Source organism: Abrus precatorius, unplaced genomic scaffold (assembly GCF_003935025.1).
Source record: "Abrus precatorius isolate BTA unplaced genomic scaffold, Abrus_2018 Scaffold9, whole genome shotgun sequence".
In the NCBI taxonomy this organism is placed as follows: domain Eukaryota; kingdom Viridiplantae; phylum Streptophyta; class Magnoliopsida; order Fabales; family Fabaceae; genus Abrus; species Abrus precatorius.
In genome coordinates, this window is record NW_020874439.1 from 8,845,904 (window position 1) to 8,863,134 (window position 17,231).

General features: G+C 29.2%; 2 protein-coding genes across 2 annotated transcripts; both read left to right on the forward strand.

The window, feature by feature from the left end:
* Positions 1–1,259: 1,259 nt before the first annotated feature.
* Positions 1,260–9,204, forward strand: LOC113850518. Its single transcript, XM_027481082.1, has 4 exons — positions 1,260–1,574; positions 2,118–2,231; positions 7,813–7,917; positions 8,659–9,204. Exons 1-4 carry the CDS (start codon positions 1,472–1,474, stop codon positions 8,937–8,939), a joined length of 603 nt encoding a protein of 200 aa, XP_027336883.1. The 5' UTR covers positions 1,260–1,471; the 3' UTR covers positions 8,940–9,204.
* Positions 9,205–16,359: 7,155 nt separating this feature from the next.
* On the forward strand, positions 16,360–16,937 carry LOC113850744 (pentatricopeptide repeat-containing protein At1g05670, mitochondrial-like). Its single transcript, XM_027481293.1, has 2 exons — positions 16,360–16,477; positions 16,579–16,937. Exons 1-2 carry the CDS (start codon positions 16,360–16,362, stop codon positions 16,935–16,937), a joined length of 477 nt encoding a protein of 158 aa, XP_027337094.1.
* Positions 16,938–17,231: the final 294 nt, after the last annotated feature.

Below are 17,231 nucleotides of genomic sequence, written 5' to 3' on the forward strand. Positions count from 1 at the left end.
TTAGACTAGTACCAACTCCTATCTCCACCTTTGTAGAGATTTTTTCTGACTCATCTAATTCTACTTCTCCTAACTTTTCTAGTTCTTTTTCCCTCCCAGATAGTCTATTTACACTACCTCATGGGTTGGGCTTAAGAGATTGAGGGAAGTGAGATAAATTTTGATTTACACCTATAATATTTAATATCTTTATGAAAATTATTGTATTCCTAAATAGGAGTGTTAGGGTCTCACACTCATGACCTTGTGTTTTAGATTAATGATATTGACACTTTTTGACCATCACCAATATTTTGATGTCCTTAATTGTACAATTTTTAAAGTTTGTATGTGATATACATTATTGAATATTATTGTATATATATGTATGATATTTTGCTAGGTTGCATGTGGAATTAGTTATAAATAAATTAATATTAACTATTTTAATAATGCTAATAATAATAATAAAAAAAAAGTGAGTAATAAAAGTGTCACACTACCTTCAATTATTTAACATAACTGAGTTCATTTGATACTTAAATTTGAGATCATATGTTAAAGCTTCTTACTAATTAATCCATGTGTTTAGTAATAATAAATTGTTGCTTTTAAAAAATAATAGAGTCACATTTTTTAAAGTTGTTTTTTTATTAATGTTTGTTTGTGCGAGTATATATATATATATATATATATATATATATATATATATATATTTATGTAAAAGATAATATATAGAAAAATTTATTATTTTTATTTATTTATAATTATAAAAAACCTTTATATTAAATAAAGTCATTAAAATTTTTCAAAATATAAACCATTTTTCACAAAATTGAAACAAAAATCTATATTATTTATTATAGAAGAAAGACTAGCTATGTATTTATTTTAACACATTTTTAATTATTTATTAAAATTGATTAATAACAATAATTTTTTTTAGATTTAACTATTAACTCACTTTTAAATTTTTTATTTATTATGATTTTGTTTAAAAATTTATTTAATGATTCTTTGTTCCTTAACGTGACAAATTAATAATTTTTAAACTTTTTTTAATATTAATAATTAAATTGATTATGATTGTTAATTTTCTGAATTAACTTTTCAAATTAATACTTAGAAAATGTATTTTAATGACTGTGTATATTTTAAAAAATTAAAGTAAAAATTTATTCAAATTTTAACTGATAATATTAGTTAAAAATATATTGAAAATATGTCCTACATTTACCTTATTTTAGATATATGGCAAAACAAAGATGGGGTGGGTCGTTAGTGGCCAACGTAGGTTAACCCATTTCCATATAGGCCATGGGTTAAAGAAAGAGAACTCAGCCCCTTTCCTATTCCAAATCCCTCACGAACTCTGATTTTACTTGGCAGTGAGTATCACAGAAACGAGTGAGAGCTCATAAACCCATCAAATCTAAACAACATCGCAGATTGAATTGACTTGTAAACGATTTACGAAGAAGAAGAACAAGCAATGGGTTCTGAGAATGAAGGAACCCCAGATTCAGGACTTAACACTTCACCCTCTTCCTCTCATTCCTGGAAAAACCGAATCTTTATTCCCACCCTCCTTGCAGGTCTCTCTCTCTCTCTCTCTCTCTCTCTTGTTGTTGCTTTGTTTTAGTCACAAAAATTTGTTTACTTAAAAAAACAAAAGAAAATTTTTTTATGTTTGAACTATTCAATTTTGCAAGGATGATTAATAATAAATTTAAGTAAAATCAGTCATGTTAAGATGTATCATATCGGTTAGAAATATAGCTGAAGTACTCTTTATAAGGCTCAGACAATTGTCCTCCTATGAGTGAGTTTAGGGCCTATCTAGTTTGAATGTTGAGACTACCCGTGGATGACCAGTTTTGCAAATTTCATGCACTAGATGTTCAGTTGAGTGTGAAAGGGTGTCTTAAGATGCACATTGATTAGAAACATGGCCAAAATACTTCTTATAAGGCTTGGAAAATCATTCTCTTAAGAGTTAGTTTTTAGGAGTGAGTTAGATCAGTCATGTTCAGTTTTCTAATAAGTCACATAAACATATATAACTTGAGGAATTATGATTGAAAATAAGTTCTAACCTGTTTGTATGTATTTATGATCTCTGTGATTATTTGGAGCAGGGGTTGCTGGTATTGGAACTGGGTTAATTTCAAAGCACAGAAAAAGTCTTGGTCTTGTTAATGTGTGTGCAAGCTATGCTGCTAATTTCTCCATCATCACCGGTTGCTATTGCGGTAGGTAGCTGTTGGATTTTCTTTTGATCTGATCATTGGCTGTTACAGTTTTGGAAACATGTTGGATACTGTGTTTAATGGAATTGTTTGTGTAATGTTGATAAATTTTAAATTGAGTGTATTGATTTGCTACTGTTTTATATGGACTTGGATCTTTTGCATTTTTCATATGATAGTATCATGTTATTGGAGAAATCCATAAGATTTTTGTTGCAGATAGCTCCACTAGTTTTTCACTAAAGCAGTTTACACTTTGCTCTCTCTCATTTCATATTTTCATGATTTTAAGAAAAATGAGAAGATCCAAATCTGCCTTATCTGTTGAAAGAAAACTGTGGCCTTGTTGTTGGGGAGGATGTTCTACATATTACTGGCCTGAACTTGTCCTGATTTAGTTTGTTTGAGTAGCTCTATTTGTAAGTCCTGGGTATATAGAAGGGAAGTATGTTATCTTGTCTTGTAGAGTGCTTCCTAAAATTGTGGCATTGAGAGTGTGCACCATTTTTTTGATACTTTATATATATAAATTTTACTGTTAGCCTTATGGAACATTTTCATGTAATAGATAGTTTAAGTTGATTTGTTGAAGTAGCATTTTATCAATGAAAAGCAACATACATTCATAAATATTAGGAAAAATGATCGTTAAATGTTTTCAGAATGAGAAAAGTAAACAACAGAAAAGAATTTCTAATTTTCTATTAGCAGAGCTTTATCATATAATATGAAGAAATCCATAATTAATTACTACTACTCTTGAGAAATTGTCACTAGGAAACAAGACTGTAATCAGTGAGCAACAAGTGTTGTTTCAGTTTGCTTCTGGAAGAATACTGAGGCAAATGGAAATCTAATGATGTGAATTCTATATCATATTGCAATCAGTTACCATCCTTTTTCCTGATTATAGATTTTTGGAATTTGTAAGGATTTTGATTGAAAATAAAAGGAGATTGTATTACTATTGAAGAAAATTAATGGTAAATACAAGATAAGAATTAAGATACAAGCCTAAGAGAAAAGCCTCTGGCCTGAAGCTGAGAGTTAGGAAAAAGGTAATCCCTGCCGCCTCTACTGACTAACCAACTGATATGAGAAATCTAAGGATTTCCTAATAAGGATAGGTTTACATCAAGGTTTTGCTTTGAGCCTTTACTTGTTTAATCTAGTCTTAGATGTGTTTACAAGTGACATAAAAGAAACTATCTCTAGGTGCATGCTCTTTGCAGATAACATAATGTTGGTTGAGGATTCAAGAAAAGAGATTAATGTTAAACTTGAGTTATGGAAGGAGACTTTAAAATCTAAGGGTTTTCGCTTAAGTTGAAATAAAATAAAGTATATGCATTGTAAGTTTAGCAAAAACACAAGATGAACATCATGTGTTAGAATTTAAAATTGGAAATGATATTATACTACAAGTCTCCAAGTTCAAGTACTTGGTAAGTTGGTATCGATTCTACAAAATGATGAAAAAATTAATGATGTTACTCATAGAATATAAGCTGTGTGGTTAAAGTGAAAAAAAAAAAATCAAGAATTATTTTTTACTATAAAGTATCTATCAAGTTGAAAGGGAAATTTTATTGTACTACAATATTACTAGCTATCCTATATGGTAGTGAATGCTGAGTTTTAAAAGAGCAACATGAGAAAAAAGTGAGAAAGACAGAAATAGGAATGTTAAGGTGAATAAATGGTCATGAGAGGATAAAATAAGAAATGATAGTATACATGAGAATTTTGGAGTAACACCTATAGTGGAAAGATGATTTAACAACCATCTAAGGTGATTTGGTCACAGTACGAAAGACATTTGGAGGCATTAGTGAGGAGAGTAGATGACCCAACTCTTAGTTTGGTAGAAAGGAGTAGATGGAGATCCAAAAAAACTTTGGAATAAGTTATTAAAAGAGACCTTTTGATTAATATTTTTGAAAATTTGGTCTTTGACTGAGTTTAATGACATCGTGTCATCTATAGCTGACCTTACTTAGTAAGATAAAGTTTGGTTGTTGTTGTCGCTTCTCTTGCTAACTTTTCCCCACCACATATGTATTAATTTTCCTCTATTTGCTTGGGTCTGCAAGAATAAAACTGTAAGGGTTTTTTGGGCCCATTCTTAATATTTGGTTTAGCAATCCTATCAATACTGATGACAATCACCATCCGTGTTAACAAATTAAACGATTTTAAATGGAATTGCATATGACAAAAAAAGAATTATTAAGGCAAAAATAAAAATCGAGACAAGAAGAAAAATAAAAAAAGCAAAAATAGAATAAAGATAGAAGATGGTACCACAATCGCAAAATTGATAAGCAAAAGGAATGATCGTTACATGAGTTTTGACCTTTTAATAAGATCAAGGAAAATTGACTCATTCAAGAACCTAGAGTCACACGCTCTCACAAAAGTGTTCAATCTCAAATTGCATTCAAAATGTCTTTATAAGAGCTTATATGTGTCTAATCCTCATAAATCAACACAAAAACAACCTGAATGAGCTTCTTGTACTAACAAGTCTAAATCTAAATAAACTAAATAAAACAACCAGTTTTTATCCTAAATAAAAGCTCAAAGTGTGTAATGATTAATATTAAAATCATACTTGTTAATTGTGCGCTATAGCAGCGCTATTGCGCCGAAGCGGTGTGGCATGGTCGTCGGCCGCTATTGCCGCCACATCGCAGGCCATTTGGCATGTCGCGGCAGGTGCGGCTGTTTGTGGCCATAATTGGAAGAAGTTCGCGTTGTGATCGCGTGATTTGGGGGAAAGAAAGAAATCCTAATCTATTTTTTATAAAATGCACCGTATGGATTATTTTTTAAGGGTAGAATGGTCATTTACCCTTCATAAAATATGTATGTTTCTTTATCCTCTTTGTCTTTATGCTTGTCATTGGTCTTTGAAGCCCTTTTAATGCTTTCAAGCCATTATCTTCAATGGGTTTTCTTTGATTCTGATACGACCCATACATTCGTGAGCCCAGCTAACAGTGAGATACCCGGGCAGCAGATACGTGAGGGAGAGAAGACCTGGAAAGTATACTCCAGGAGAGGTAAAAGGGTGACACGTGTTTAAAAAGGGAGGACTAGTCAGTTAGGCTGAGTGGGTTGTTTTGGGGCCCACTAGAGATGGGAGGTAGGGGAGTTGGTTATAGGTGAGAGGAAGGAATCAGGGAAAGGCAGAGAATATTCATTTTGTTCTAGCGGCCATTGTGGCTTGGGAAGGGGAGCGTGGTGCTCTCCTGAGTTACTATCTTTTGTTCTTCGTTTACTGTTGCTAGTGCAATCTTTCACATTTCCTTATTCATACAGCAATATACATATATCAGAGTATCTCTTCCATACTTTCTTTCTCTTTTCTGGTTGTGTTTTCTATCAGATTCTCATCAACCACCATGTCGAAAGGTTGTCTTGTCTTTGAGGTAGAGGAAAGGAATCTGGGTTCTAATAGTGCTTGCCTGCCTTGCCTCTTTAATAAGTTTGGACTTACACAAGATCAACTGCTCAGTTACAATATTTCCAAGCTTCTGTACCTCCCTAGGAGCCAAAATAGCTTCTGGCTCCATTGGAATAGGATCATCAGCTCTGAGGCATGGGTATGACACTTCTCATAGAGTATCGGTACCGGGAATGGGTATGTCGTGGGTATGCTTGGTATGTACCCAAAAAAATTTGCAAAAAAAACAAGTTGGGTATGGGAATTGGGAACGCGAATACAATTTGGGTACGGGAAATGGAATTTTTTGACTAAAATTTTAGAGTTTTCGGTTTTTCGCAAAAATTTGACCTAGTTGTCTCTTTCTCGCCTCCAACTTCGACATACCCGTACTTCCTCCAGCCTCCACATGTCCACAGGCTGCATATTGCTACTTTTCTTCTCCCATCTCAAACCTCAACCATCAGCCTTCATTGGTGACGGACAAACGACAAACGGCAATAACAGCGGTGGCAAGTCTGACAACAATCTCCTCCAACAATGGCAAGCCACGAATATGCTAAAATTTGTGTACTTTTATTTTATATACAATTTTTTCATATTGATTTTATACAATTTTATGTGTGTGTATATATATATATTATTTTTTTTTAATTGACGTACCCGTACTCTATTTTTTTACAAATTGCTGTATCCTGTACCCATATCCATACTTGGTACCAGTACCATACCCGTACCATATCTATGTAAAATAGGTCAGTAGATGCCATTTCAGGAGGGAGAACAGCCTCCACTTGATTTTTTCCAAGAACTTTCTTCAAATAAGCAACATGAAAATGGGAAACAGGATGAATCAAGGCAGAATCTGGAAGCAACAATTTATATGCTTCTGGTCCCACATAAGTTATGATTTGAAAAGGGCCAAGGTAGCAGGCTGATAATTTATAATTGATTCTTCTGACAACCAAGGCTTGTTTGTGAGGCCTCATTTTGACGAACATCAAAATGCCTATGTCACAAGTGATGTCCATCTTATGAGCATCTGCATTTCACTTCATAACCTGTTGTACACATAGTAAATTAAATGTTGGTTGCCTTAGGGCCTCATCTCTATCAGTCAAAACCTTAGCTATTGAATCAGCTGCTGTTTCTCCTGCTAGATAATGAACTATGGTGGGTGGAGGACTGCCATACTACCTCATAAGCAGTTGTCCCAGTTTATGAATGAAATGAGGTGTGATACAAGATTTCTCCCAAGAAAACCGTAAGGAGCATTGCGTGGTTGCTTGGAAGCAAAACAATGTAAGTCTCAAGGCAGCAGTTGATCAACTCAATTTGCTCAATGGACTGTGGGTGATAAGAAGTACACATCTTCAACACCATTCCTTGCAGACAATAAAAGCTCTGTCAAGAAAATACTTAGAAATAAAGGATCTCTATCACTGACCATACCTCAAGGGATACCTTAAGGAAAACCATGTAATTTGACTGCATCCTTAACAAAATATTGAGCAATAGTCTTAGCTGTCTGTAGAAGTGTGCTTCAAGGGAGATTGTGAGCTCCATGTAACTGGAGAAGTAATGGGAATATCTTTCATCTTTGCTCTCATCTTTTGTGTCTATTGTTAATTTCCTATGCCTTCTTGTGTCTGCAAGAATAAACCTGTAAGGGCTTTCTGGCCCATTCATAATATTTGTTTTAGCAATCCGATCATATTTGTTAGTCTCTATATATGAGTGAACATGATAGGATAGAAAATGATAATATATGAGAGTTGGATAAAGATATGCATGATAGGAATAGAATAAATTCCTATCCTATCCTTGTGCTTGATGCACATTAGGATAATAAAACAGATGATTTATGTTCTTAAGCTTTTTCGTTTGTATATTTGCCATGCTTTTTTAAGTTTTTTCCAATAGTTGGGGTTTCACTAATTTTAATGCTAGTGATGTCACGGCCATCCTTTTGTTGGATTGAGGCTTCTGAATATTTGATTCAGACTTCCTGTGTCAATTCCAAGGGTTCAAATTCAACTTGTGTATTGACAAAATATAATGTTAAATCCATCAATTTATCTGTCTATTAAATCACTTTTCTGTCTAAATAATAAAATATATTGTATAATTTGTTAGGGGCACGTGAATTTGTGACTGCAACTAGAAAAACAGGACCTGATGATCTATGGAACTCTGCAGTAGCAGGATTTGGAACTGGAGCTCTTCTAGGGCGTCTGCAAGGTTTAGTTCTGCTTTTCCTTCTCACTCTTCTGCTACATGTTTGTGATTTTTGTTGTTCAGAAAGCATGGTGAAGTTTTGCCAGTCTGCTCTCGACAGGATTTTTATTAGACATGTTAAAATAAAATCTACTATTGCATCTTATTTATCATCCTCTTTCTTTGTATTTGTATGATCTCTTTGTTTCCTTTTTTTTTTCCAAATGATTCCAATATTGTTGTGAAGTTTCGCATTAGTACCAAAAGCATGTTTCATTAGGGTAGTCGTTGGCTCCTTATAAAATTAGAAATTGACTGATTATTTTATCCACAGAAAATAAAAGAATTTGGATGTGCCGTAGCATTATCTACTACTAATAAGGAAGAGAGGGTGTCATGGTTATTTCAAGTAAAATTTTGTTCTCTGTCTTATTTACCACCTATTTTTCAACGTCTCGGAAAGGGTAAAGTTCTTCGTGAGCACCAACCAGGGTTGATGTGGACTGTGGAGGTAAGCAAGTTGCACACACTGTGGAGGACCAAGATAACTTTGAGAGTGTCTCCTAATTGCATGGTACTCGAGGATCACAATGCTTATGGGAATATTTTGGTCACAGACTGATAAAATTTTACCAGATTATGTTTAAATTTGAAAAGCATTACTTGGTGTGAACTACATGTAAATGATTCTTGCTTAAATTTGCTGAGTGATAAGCTATGAAGGTTACAAGCATTAAAAGTAAATTTTCATTTATGGAATTTTAGGTGGTCAGCTTGGTGCTGTTCGTTACTCTGTCATCTTTGCTGTTGTGGGGACTACAGCTGATTTTGCTATTCTGAAGTTGAAGGATGCTTTGAGTGATCGCACTAAAACAATACACAAAGACATTGAGAATTCAAAGAAGAATGGAAATTGGTTGAAATTGCCAGAATGGTTCCCAATTCGGGTACTTGACGACGAAGCGCTTGCTGCAAAACGAGCTCAGGAAGAGCAGTTCCTTGCACAGAGGGCAAGGATTCGTAACCTAAAGGAAGAAGACTCTTGATAACAATTCATTTTTGTGGATGTTTGCCCTGATCTTGAAGGGAGGAAAACTTCCACCCTCTTAAACATTTTGTATACCCAATTTTATTTTATTGAATCAGTGAGTAATACTGTACTTCTCAAGCTGATGAGCAATCAATGGCTTCAGCAGAGATTTTGGAAATGTTGAGATTGAATTTTCAGTTCAATGATTTTTCCCTTCTAAGGGTAGACAATATCCAGTAACTACGCCAGGAAAATCTATAAATAGTTGAAATGATTGTTTTGCTGTATTTTGACTTTTGCTATATTCTTATATTGCTTCATATGGTTCTGCTTTCTACTATAAGTTATTTGGTCTACCAATTTCCTTTGCTTTGCGCTTGATGTAACCCTAAATCATTTGGAGTTATATTTAGAGGCCTATTATGATTTAGGGTGATTCTGTGGTTGTGAAGTTCTAAATGTAAGTTGGCACCTGAATATGAGAAACAATGCCTTGTGTGTAAACGGTAGTAGATTAAAATAGTGGATCAACGAGTTAAAACACTTGTAAAGAGAAAAAAAAAAAGTTTAAAATTAAGCAATATCCATATTACCAAAATTTTATGGTTGTTTATTACTTCATAGTTATTCATGGTAGCACAATTTATCATGGTACATATTCATATATGTCAAGTGCTAAATTGATCATAATTATTTGTATTTGCATGATTGAGTCTAAATTTTGTAGATTTTAGAAGAATTATTATCGTACTCTTCAAAATAATTTTTTAAAATATTTTTTGTATTCGGTCATTTTTTTAAAAGTAAAGCAATATTTAAAAGAAGTCAATTTATGAGACAAGTGTTTTCTCTAATAAATCGAACAATGTATTAACATAAGTGTTAGTAACTTTTCTCGAGTAGACTTATATAATGTCATCTACCGAAAAATAAATAGAGTTACAACAGAGAGAAAGACAAAGGAAAAAGGAATTGCATAGATCTATAAATAACTATTTTATATTGACATTTAATGAGATAACACTGAACAAAAATATTAAAAATATACCTTTAATTGCACCCTTCAAAACTATATGGGTACTCACATATTTTTTTTAAAAAAATTTGTTGCCAAATTTTTTGAAGAAAATTTTTATTATCACTTTAATTTTTAAATATTTTAATACTAAATTAATTTTTTAAGAATTAAATAATATATTAATTAAAACATCCTTAATCATTATTCTTCTCTTTTATTTAATATATTAACATTTTATATAAAATATATAAGGGTGCATATTTTAAAAGCTCAAGTAATTAGTCCCTAAATATATTATCATTTTTAGTTTTAGTCTTTAAAATTTTTTAACCAATTTTAGTACTACATTTAACAAAAATAATATGATTTTATTACATGCTAAAAACTAAAATAATGTACTTTTTTGTGTTCAGAAACTAAAATCAAATAAAACTTTTATAGTGATTTTATTCAATTTTAGTCTTTGAAAGATCAATAATTATATATTAACAGGACTAATTATTTAAAAAATAAATAATTATACATAAAAATAAAACATTCAATGATAGGTTTTTGAATTTTATAGATAGTAAAACTAAATTAATAATAATAATATTTTTAAGGATTACTTACTCAAACTTATTTTTGAATTGATAGAAAAAAGTGACAGGACTTAGCATTACACGTGGATATGTAGATATTGTAAATTTGGACTTTTAGATATAATTCTAAGATTTTATTCTTCTCTCGTTATTTTATTTTATTTGTTCCAATACCTTACTCTAGTTATTATATATATTAAACTAGATGACCATTGTTGCGTTGTACAAGTTTATCTATAAAAGATTAAAACAATTATATTTAATTAAAATAATTGAGATATATATATATATATATATATATATATATATATATATATATGACTAAATTCTCATTGTGGTTTTTAAGAGAGTTTGCATATAACATTTTAGTCTCTGAAAAATAAAAAATATTATGTTAGTCCTTGATTTCTATCTTCATCGGACATTTTAGTTCCTATACCCCAAACGCCGTTAATAGATAGTAACAAAATGATGACATGTCATGTTAAGTGACATATGTAATTGATTACGTGGCAAAAACGACATTGTATGTGGTATAATATATGTTTTCATTTTATTTTAGTCTTTGAAATTATAACCCGTTAGGCATTTTAGTCCTTGATATTATCACCAACGAGTATTTTAGTCCCTAAGATTATAACTAGTTGTTTTTTGAGTTTATTTTACTTTCATCTTCGTAGCTTTCCTTCATATCCTCTTTAGTTTCTTCTTTTTATTTTTCTTCTTTTTGTGGGAATGTGATTACAAACTCTTTTTCTTCAATGGCCACAAAACTAGTTTCTATTGGTTCTCCTTTACAAATGCTATCATCTTTGGTTTGTATACCAACTTCTTTTTCTTCTCCTTCTTGCTCTTCATCTTAATTCATTTTAATGTGTTATCTTTGTTACTACTTCCTTTTTCTTCCTCTTTCTGACCCTCCTATTCTTCCTCTTCTTATACATCTTGTTTTTCTTATTATTTATCTTTGTGAACGGGTGATTCCCCGAAAGCAATTAGTCAAAGTTGTCGCTTTGATAGGATCAAATCTACACCTCATCAATAAAAGAGTATTCTTTGGAGGAATACATATGCTAACTCTTGCTTTCTCTTCTTCTTCTCCTCTCCTCAATCCCTCTTCCCATCCCTTCCCCTTCTTGCAAAGCCATCAACCATCTTGCAAATGCAACTCCACATGAACCCTCTCTATCATCTCCTTCACTAGATCTTTCAATAGAACTTCTACACCTTTTTCCTCTTTCTCTTTATCAAGGACTAAAATGTTCGTCAGTGACAATCTTAAAGACTAAAATGTTCGTCAGTGACAATCTCAAAGACTAAAATATCTGTTGATAACAATTTTAAGGAACTAAAATGTCAGTCGGTGACAATCATAGAAACTATAAAATGCTCGACAAGTTATAATCTCAAGGACTAAAATGAAAGAAAAACATATACTATACCATACATAACGTCATTTTTGTCATGTAATCAATCACATGTGTCATTAACGTGACACAGAAGCGTTGTTTTGTCACATAATCAATGACACATGTTACTTAACGTGGCATGTCAGCATTCTATTATCATCTATCAACAACGTCTGAGTGTAGGGACTTAAGTGCCTGACAGAGATGGAAGTAAAAAATTAACGTGACATTTTTAATATTTTCGGGAGTAAAATGCTAGACATAAACTCTCTAGGGGACCAAAATGAAGTTTTGTTAATAATTAATTTTACACATGTTTTACAATTTGCAGAACAAAAATTAAATATTTAAATTATAAAAAAAATATTATATTACACAAAGATTAAAATATTATAAATTTTTTAAGTAATAACTTTATTTATATAATTATTTGCACAACTCACATGTGTCATGCACACAACAATACATTGAATCAAGTTTTAGTTTAATAAATTTTAAACAACTTTCTAAATAATTATACAAGGTGTTTGCAATTAATTTAAATCAGTTCTAAGGTAAAAAGTTAGAATCAATTAAGAAATAAATGTGCATTTTAATTTGAATAGATTTAAAGATTGAATTTAACTATTACTTATTAATAAGGGAAAAACTATTTTGTTAACTAATTGGTATTTAAACCCAAAAAATTGTATCTGCCTTAACTTAGCATGAGTATGTTTTTGTTTTGTTATATTTCTAGGTAAGTGTTGATTTTTTTTTCTTTATGTATTTGAATTTTAAGTTCTCCTTAAACTTTCTGTAATAATATATATTTTACCTATAAAAAAATTAAATTAAACTAATTAAATCTTTATTGGTTTGAATCGGATAAATTGCTTCAATATTTACCTCATTTTATAAGTCATTCTATCTACACTTTTTGGTTAGTAAACAAATAAAATTTAATTAATGAAAATATAAATTCAATCTTTTATTAAATATAATTTTTTATTCAAGAAATGAAACATATTAAATAAAAATAAAAATATTTAATAAATTTAAAACAATGTTAAAATAATTAAATCTCTCTAAAAGTATAAATTTAGACTAAATTACAAATAAAATAAACTTAATTTTAAAAAATAAATATATTCAGTATAATATATTATAAGATAATGTTTATATAATAATAGAATAGAAAAAATATATGAATTTTGTAGTTCAGTTTAGTTTATTTTGAATTCCAAAACTAAAAATTGAATTGAGTTCCATTAAAAATATATTTTTTAATTATTGATTTATTCAATTTCAAATTTTTTAAAATTGGTTTATCACATTAAAATGATTTGAATCAATTTTTTAACATTAATAATTATATAATAATTAGATAGTCTCAAGTTTATGAAAAAACTTATCGTGTACTAGTTAATCACTAATGTCGTTTTTAGAATGAATAATTTTTATTTTGTTGTCGAAATAATTTTTAAAATTTTGTTTGACAGTCCAAAGAAAAAAGAAAAAGAAAGAAAAAAGAGAGTTAATAAAATTGAAATTATTATTAAATTTTTAAGGTTTTATTTCACGCAAATGTTTTTATATAAATTTATAGTAATATCTAAATCATAAACTGAATATTAAGTAATAAATATTTTTTTAATATTTTTTAAATTTTATAATAAACTATGTAATAGTATTCTTTTTCATTTTTAATATATAAATTTATTAATAAAATTGGTATATGATCTTCTAATATGTTAAATATGATAATTAATTGAGTCTTTTAGAAATATATATAATTTTTAAATTTAATAGAGAATACTCATTAAGTAAAAAGTTAAAGATTTAATAATATAAAAAATGTTAAAAATATTAATTTTAATTATAAATTATAACTTGGTATATATAAATTATAAATTAAATAAACTCAAATTAAAAAAAATAAATTTATTTTAAAATAATATTTAATATTTATATAACAATAGAATAGAAAAATTAATATGAATTTATATTAATGAGTTTGTTTAATTTTGAATATAAGAAATGAAAATTAAACTGAATAACATAAAAAATGTAATTGATAATATAAGTTTTGCATCAATTATTTAATTTAACTAAATAGGTAACTTTGAATTTATGAAAAAAAAAATCTATCACACACATTTAGATAATCCTAATGTTTATTCATTAGATGAGAAAATATTTTTGTTTTAAGTGATATTATTATATATTTCAATTTATATTTTTTTGTTTTTAAAATTTTACTTTTATGCAAAATAAGAGATTAAAAAATTTATATAAATATTTATATTACTCAAATAAATGATTGCATATATAATAATATAAATATTTATATCATGAGAAATAAATATTAATCTCACACATAAATAGTTATTTTATAATATTACATACAATATATTTATTAAGAAAGCAAATCTCAAAAATTATTTTTTAATTTTAATAGAAAAAACATTTACTATTCTTATGTCATTGAATGAAGCTAATATAATTAAATAAATTCATGATTGACATAAAAATATATATATTTTAAAATATATTCAAAGTGAAATAGGAAAAAATATTTATTCTATTATTATTTTTATTATTATATTCATTTTCGTTTTTTATATTTAACTCTACTTTATTTTATTTTTTTATCATTTTTTTGAATATGGTTAGAGTCATAAATACTAATTTTCATGATATAAAAGATATAATAGAAAGTATTTTTTGTTACCAATTTCTTTTGTATAAGTTAATAACATAGAATATTGAGATTTTCACTTGTATATTTTTTAAATAAAGGAACTAGATTTTTTTTACATGATACACAAAAAATAACTTATTACAATAGATTATAGAAAATTTTAAAATTACTTTTGAATTATTTGAATAATTTAATAAAATTATAATGTAAAATTAATATTTTAAATGCATAAATCTTATAATTGCCTATATTATAGTAATGTTTTACTGTACAAATCTAAATTTATGCGAAATTTATTTCTACAAGATACTTGCACACCTAAATCATAGTCAAATATAAATTATTGTAATTTCTAACATTAATATATAAACTTTTAAAATTAAAATAACTTTAGAATTTAATGCATTGAGATTATATTATCATCCAAAAAATTAATAACATATACAATTTAAGTCATTAACAACCACAAAACTTAATTCTAATACCCTTGAAATTAGAGAAAAAAACTAATTATAGCTAAGTCAATTTTTTTTAGTATCTAATATATAATATTAAACATGATTAATTTTTTAATACTTTAATAAAAAAATATAAGAAAGGAAAAATTAATAAATGATGTAAAAATTTTCAATATAAAAGAACTTATGATGTTATTTAAAGTTTTTAAAAATATTTTATATTTTTTATAATATTTATACTTTATTAATTTATAAAAATACATATTTTAATTAATAAATTGTGAGTAACTACTATAAACATAATTGATACAAATTTATATATGTATGTGTATAATTTTTTTTTATTATTATCTTTTTTTCTTTTAATTTAATCTAAAAAAATCCGTAAAATCTTACTTAATATCATTCATAATTTAAATAATCTATACAGAACACTTATTGTGTTTCCAGTAAATTTAAAAAATATTTTATACTTTCGTTAAATAAATTATTCTAAGATCTAAAAATAAAAAAAATATTAATAATTTTTCTAACTAAATTAATAACTCTATTATTATTTGTGAATCTAAAATTAACTATCTAACATTATTCCAAGGGTGAGATAAAGATATTAAATCCTAAAGATTACAAAAAATCGATTAATCTAAAAATAACAGGCAAAACCTTGCACACACTACCATTCATGATTCTTTCCCCAGTCACTCCAAAACCAAACCACAAAACATCTTCTGGGAATCCTAAAGAAGGGGAGACACTCAGACTTTGATATTCCGAATGTCATTCTCAAGGTTAAGCTCTTCCTTTCGGCTCTCTGTTCCAAAGTTTCCTCCTTTTCTTCTCTGCTTTCCTTCGTCCTCACTCCAAACCCGATTCATTCACCACGTTGATGTTGATGATGCCGTTGCCTCGTTCAATCGCATGCTCAATACTCGTCCTTAACCATCCATTCGTCAATTTAACAAGATTTTGGGGTCTCTTGTCAAGACTAAGCATTACCACTGTTCTTTCGCTTATTCATCGTTTGGTATTCAAGGGAATTCCGCCAGACATTTTTACGTTTAGAATTCACATCAATTGTTTATGCCTGCTTCACATGACCTTAGCTTTTTCGGGGTATTGGCCAAGATCTTCAGATTGGATTATCAGCCGAACACACAGTAACCTTCAGATTGTGTTAGCTGTAATGATAAAAGATGGGTGAAACCTGATGTTGTTACTTATAATACTTTAACAAAGGGCTATTGCATTGTTAATGAAGTAAAGAATGCGAAATGTGTATTTAACAACATGATTCGAGATGGAGTAACCCCTGGTCTACACAGCTATATCACACTGATCAGTGGATTATGCAAGATTAAAACGGTGGATGAAACCATGGTTCTCTTCAAAGACATGCATTGCAACGGTATGGTTCCAAATACAGTAACTTACCTACAGTTCCCTTCCAAATACAGTAACTTACCTACAGTTCCCTAATAGACGCATTATTCAAAAACCATCATCTAGATCAGGCAATTGCATTATTCAATAATGTCATAGACAGGGGCATTCATCCAGATGTACACACATACACAATAATTATTGATGGACTATGCAAAGGCGGAAGACTTGAGGATTCACAGGAGGTTTTTCAGGATTTATTGAATAATGGCTATCGTCTAAATGTGGCAGCATACAATGCTATGATCAATGGGCTTTGTAAAGAAGGCAAGGTTGATGAACCATTGTGTCAAAAATGGAAGACAATCGGTTGCAGTCCTGATGCTATAACTTTTGAAACAATTATCTGTGCTCTCTTTGAAAGAGATGAGAATGATACAGCCGAGAAACTTCTTCATGAAATGGTTGCCAGAGGCTTGTTGTGAGATTAAAACTAACGCTTTCCACTGGAACATTTCCTCGAGAATCATTGCTGCCATGTGGCTCAAAACCGTGAGAAATCCAGATGTCAAACTTGTGAAGGAATAAGCACATCCAGTTTCCTTTTTGATTATTCAGTAGTGTTGTTACTTATTTGTTAAATGTTAAAGACAGCATACAATTTTTCAATTTGATTATTCTTGTTGTTAGCCTGCCCAAGTCATAAATGACAGTTTTGAGGAGTATTTGACAGTTCTGGATTTGCCATTCTTGTTTCTGATTTCTAGTTAGTAGTTTGC

Coding starts and splice junctions, on each gene's coding strand:
- LOC113850744 (XM_027481293.1), top strand. CDS start 16,360: ATGATTCGAGATGGAGTAACCCCTGGTCTACACAGCTATATCACACTG. Junction 16,478..16,578: donor CAAAGACATGCATTGCAACG/GTATGGTTCCAA, acceptor ACCATCATCTAG/ATCAGGCAATTGCATTATTC.
- LOC113850518 (XM_027481082.1), top strand. CDS start 1,472: ATGGGTTCTGAGAATGAAGGAACCCCAGATTCAGGACTTAACACTTCA. Junction 1,575..2,117: donor TATTCCCACCCTCCTTGCAG/GTCTCTCTCTCT, acceptor TATTTGGAGCAG/GGGTTGCTGGTATTGGAACT. Junction 2,232..7,812: donor CATCACCGGTTGCTATTGCG/GTAGGTAGCTGT, acceptor ATAATTTGTTAG/GGGCACGTGAATTTGTGACT.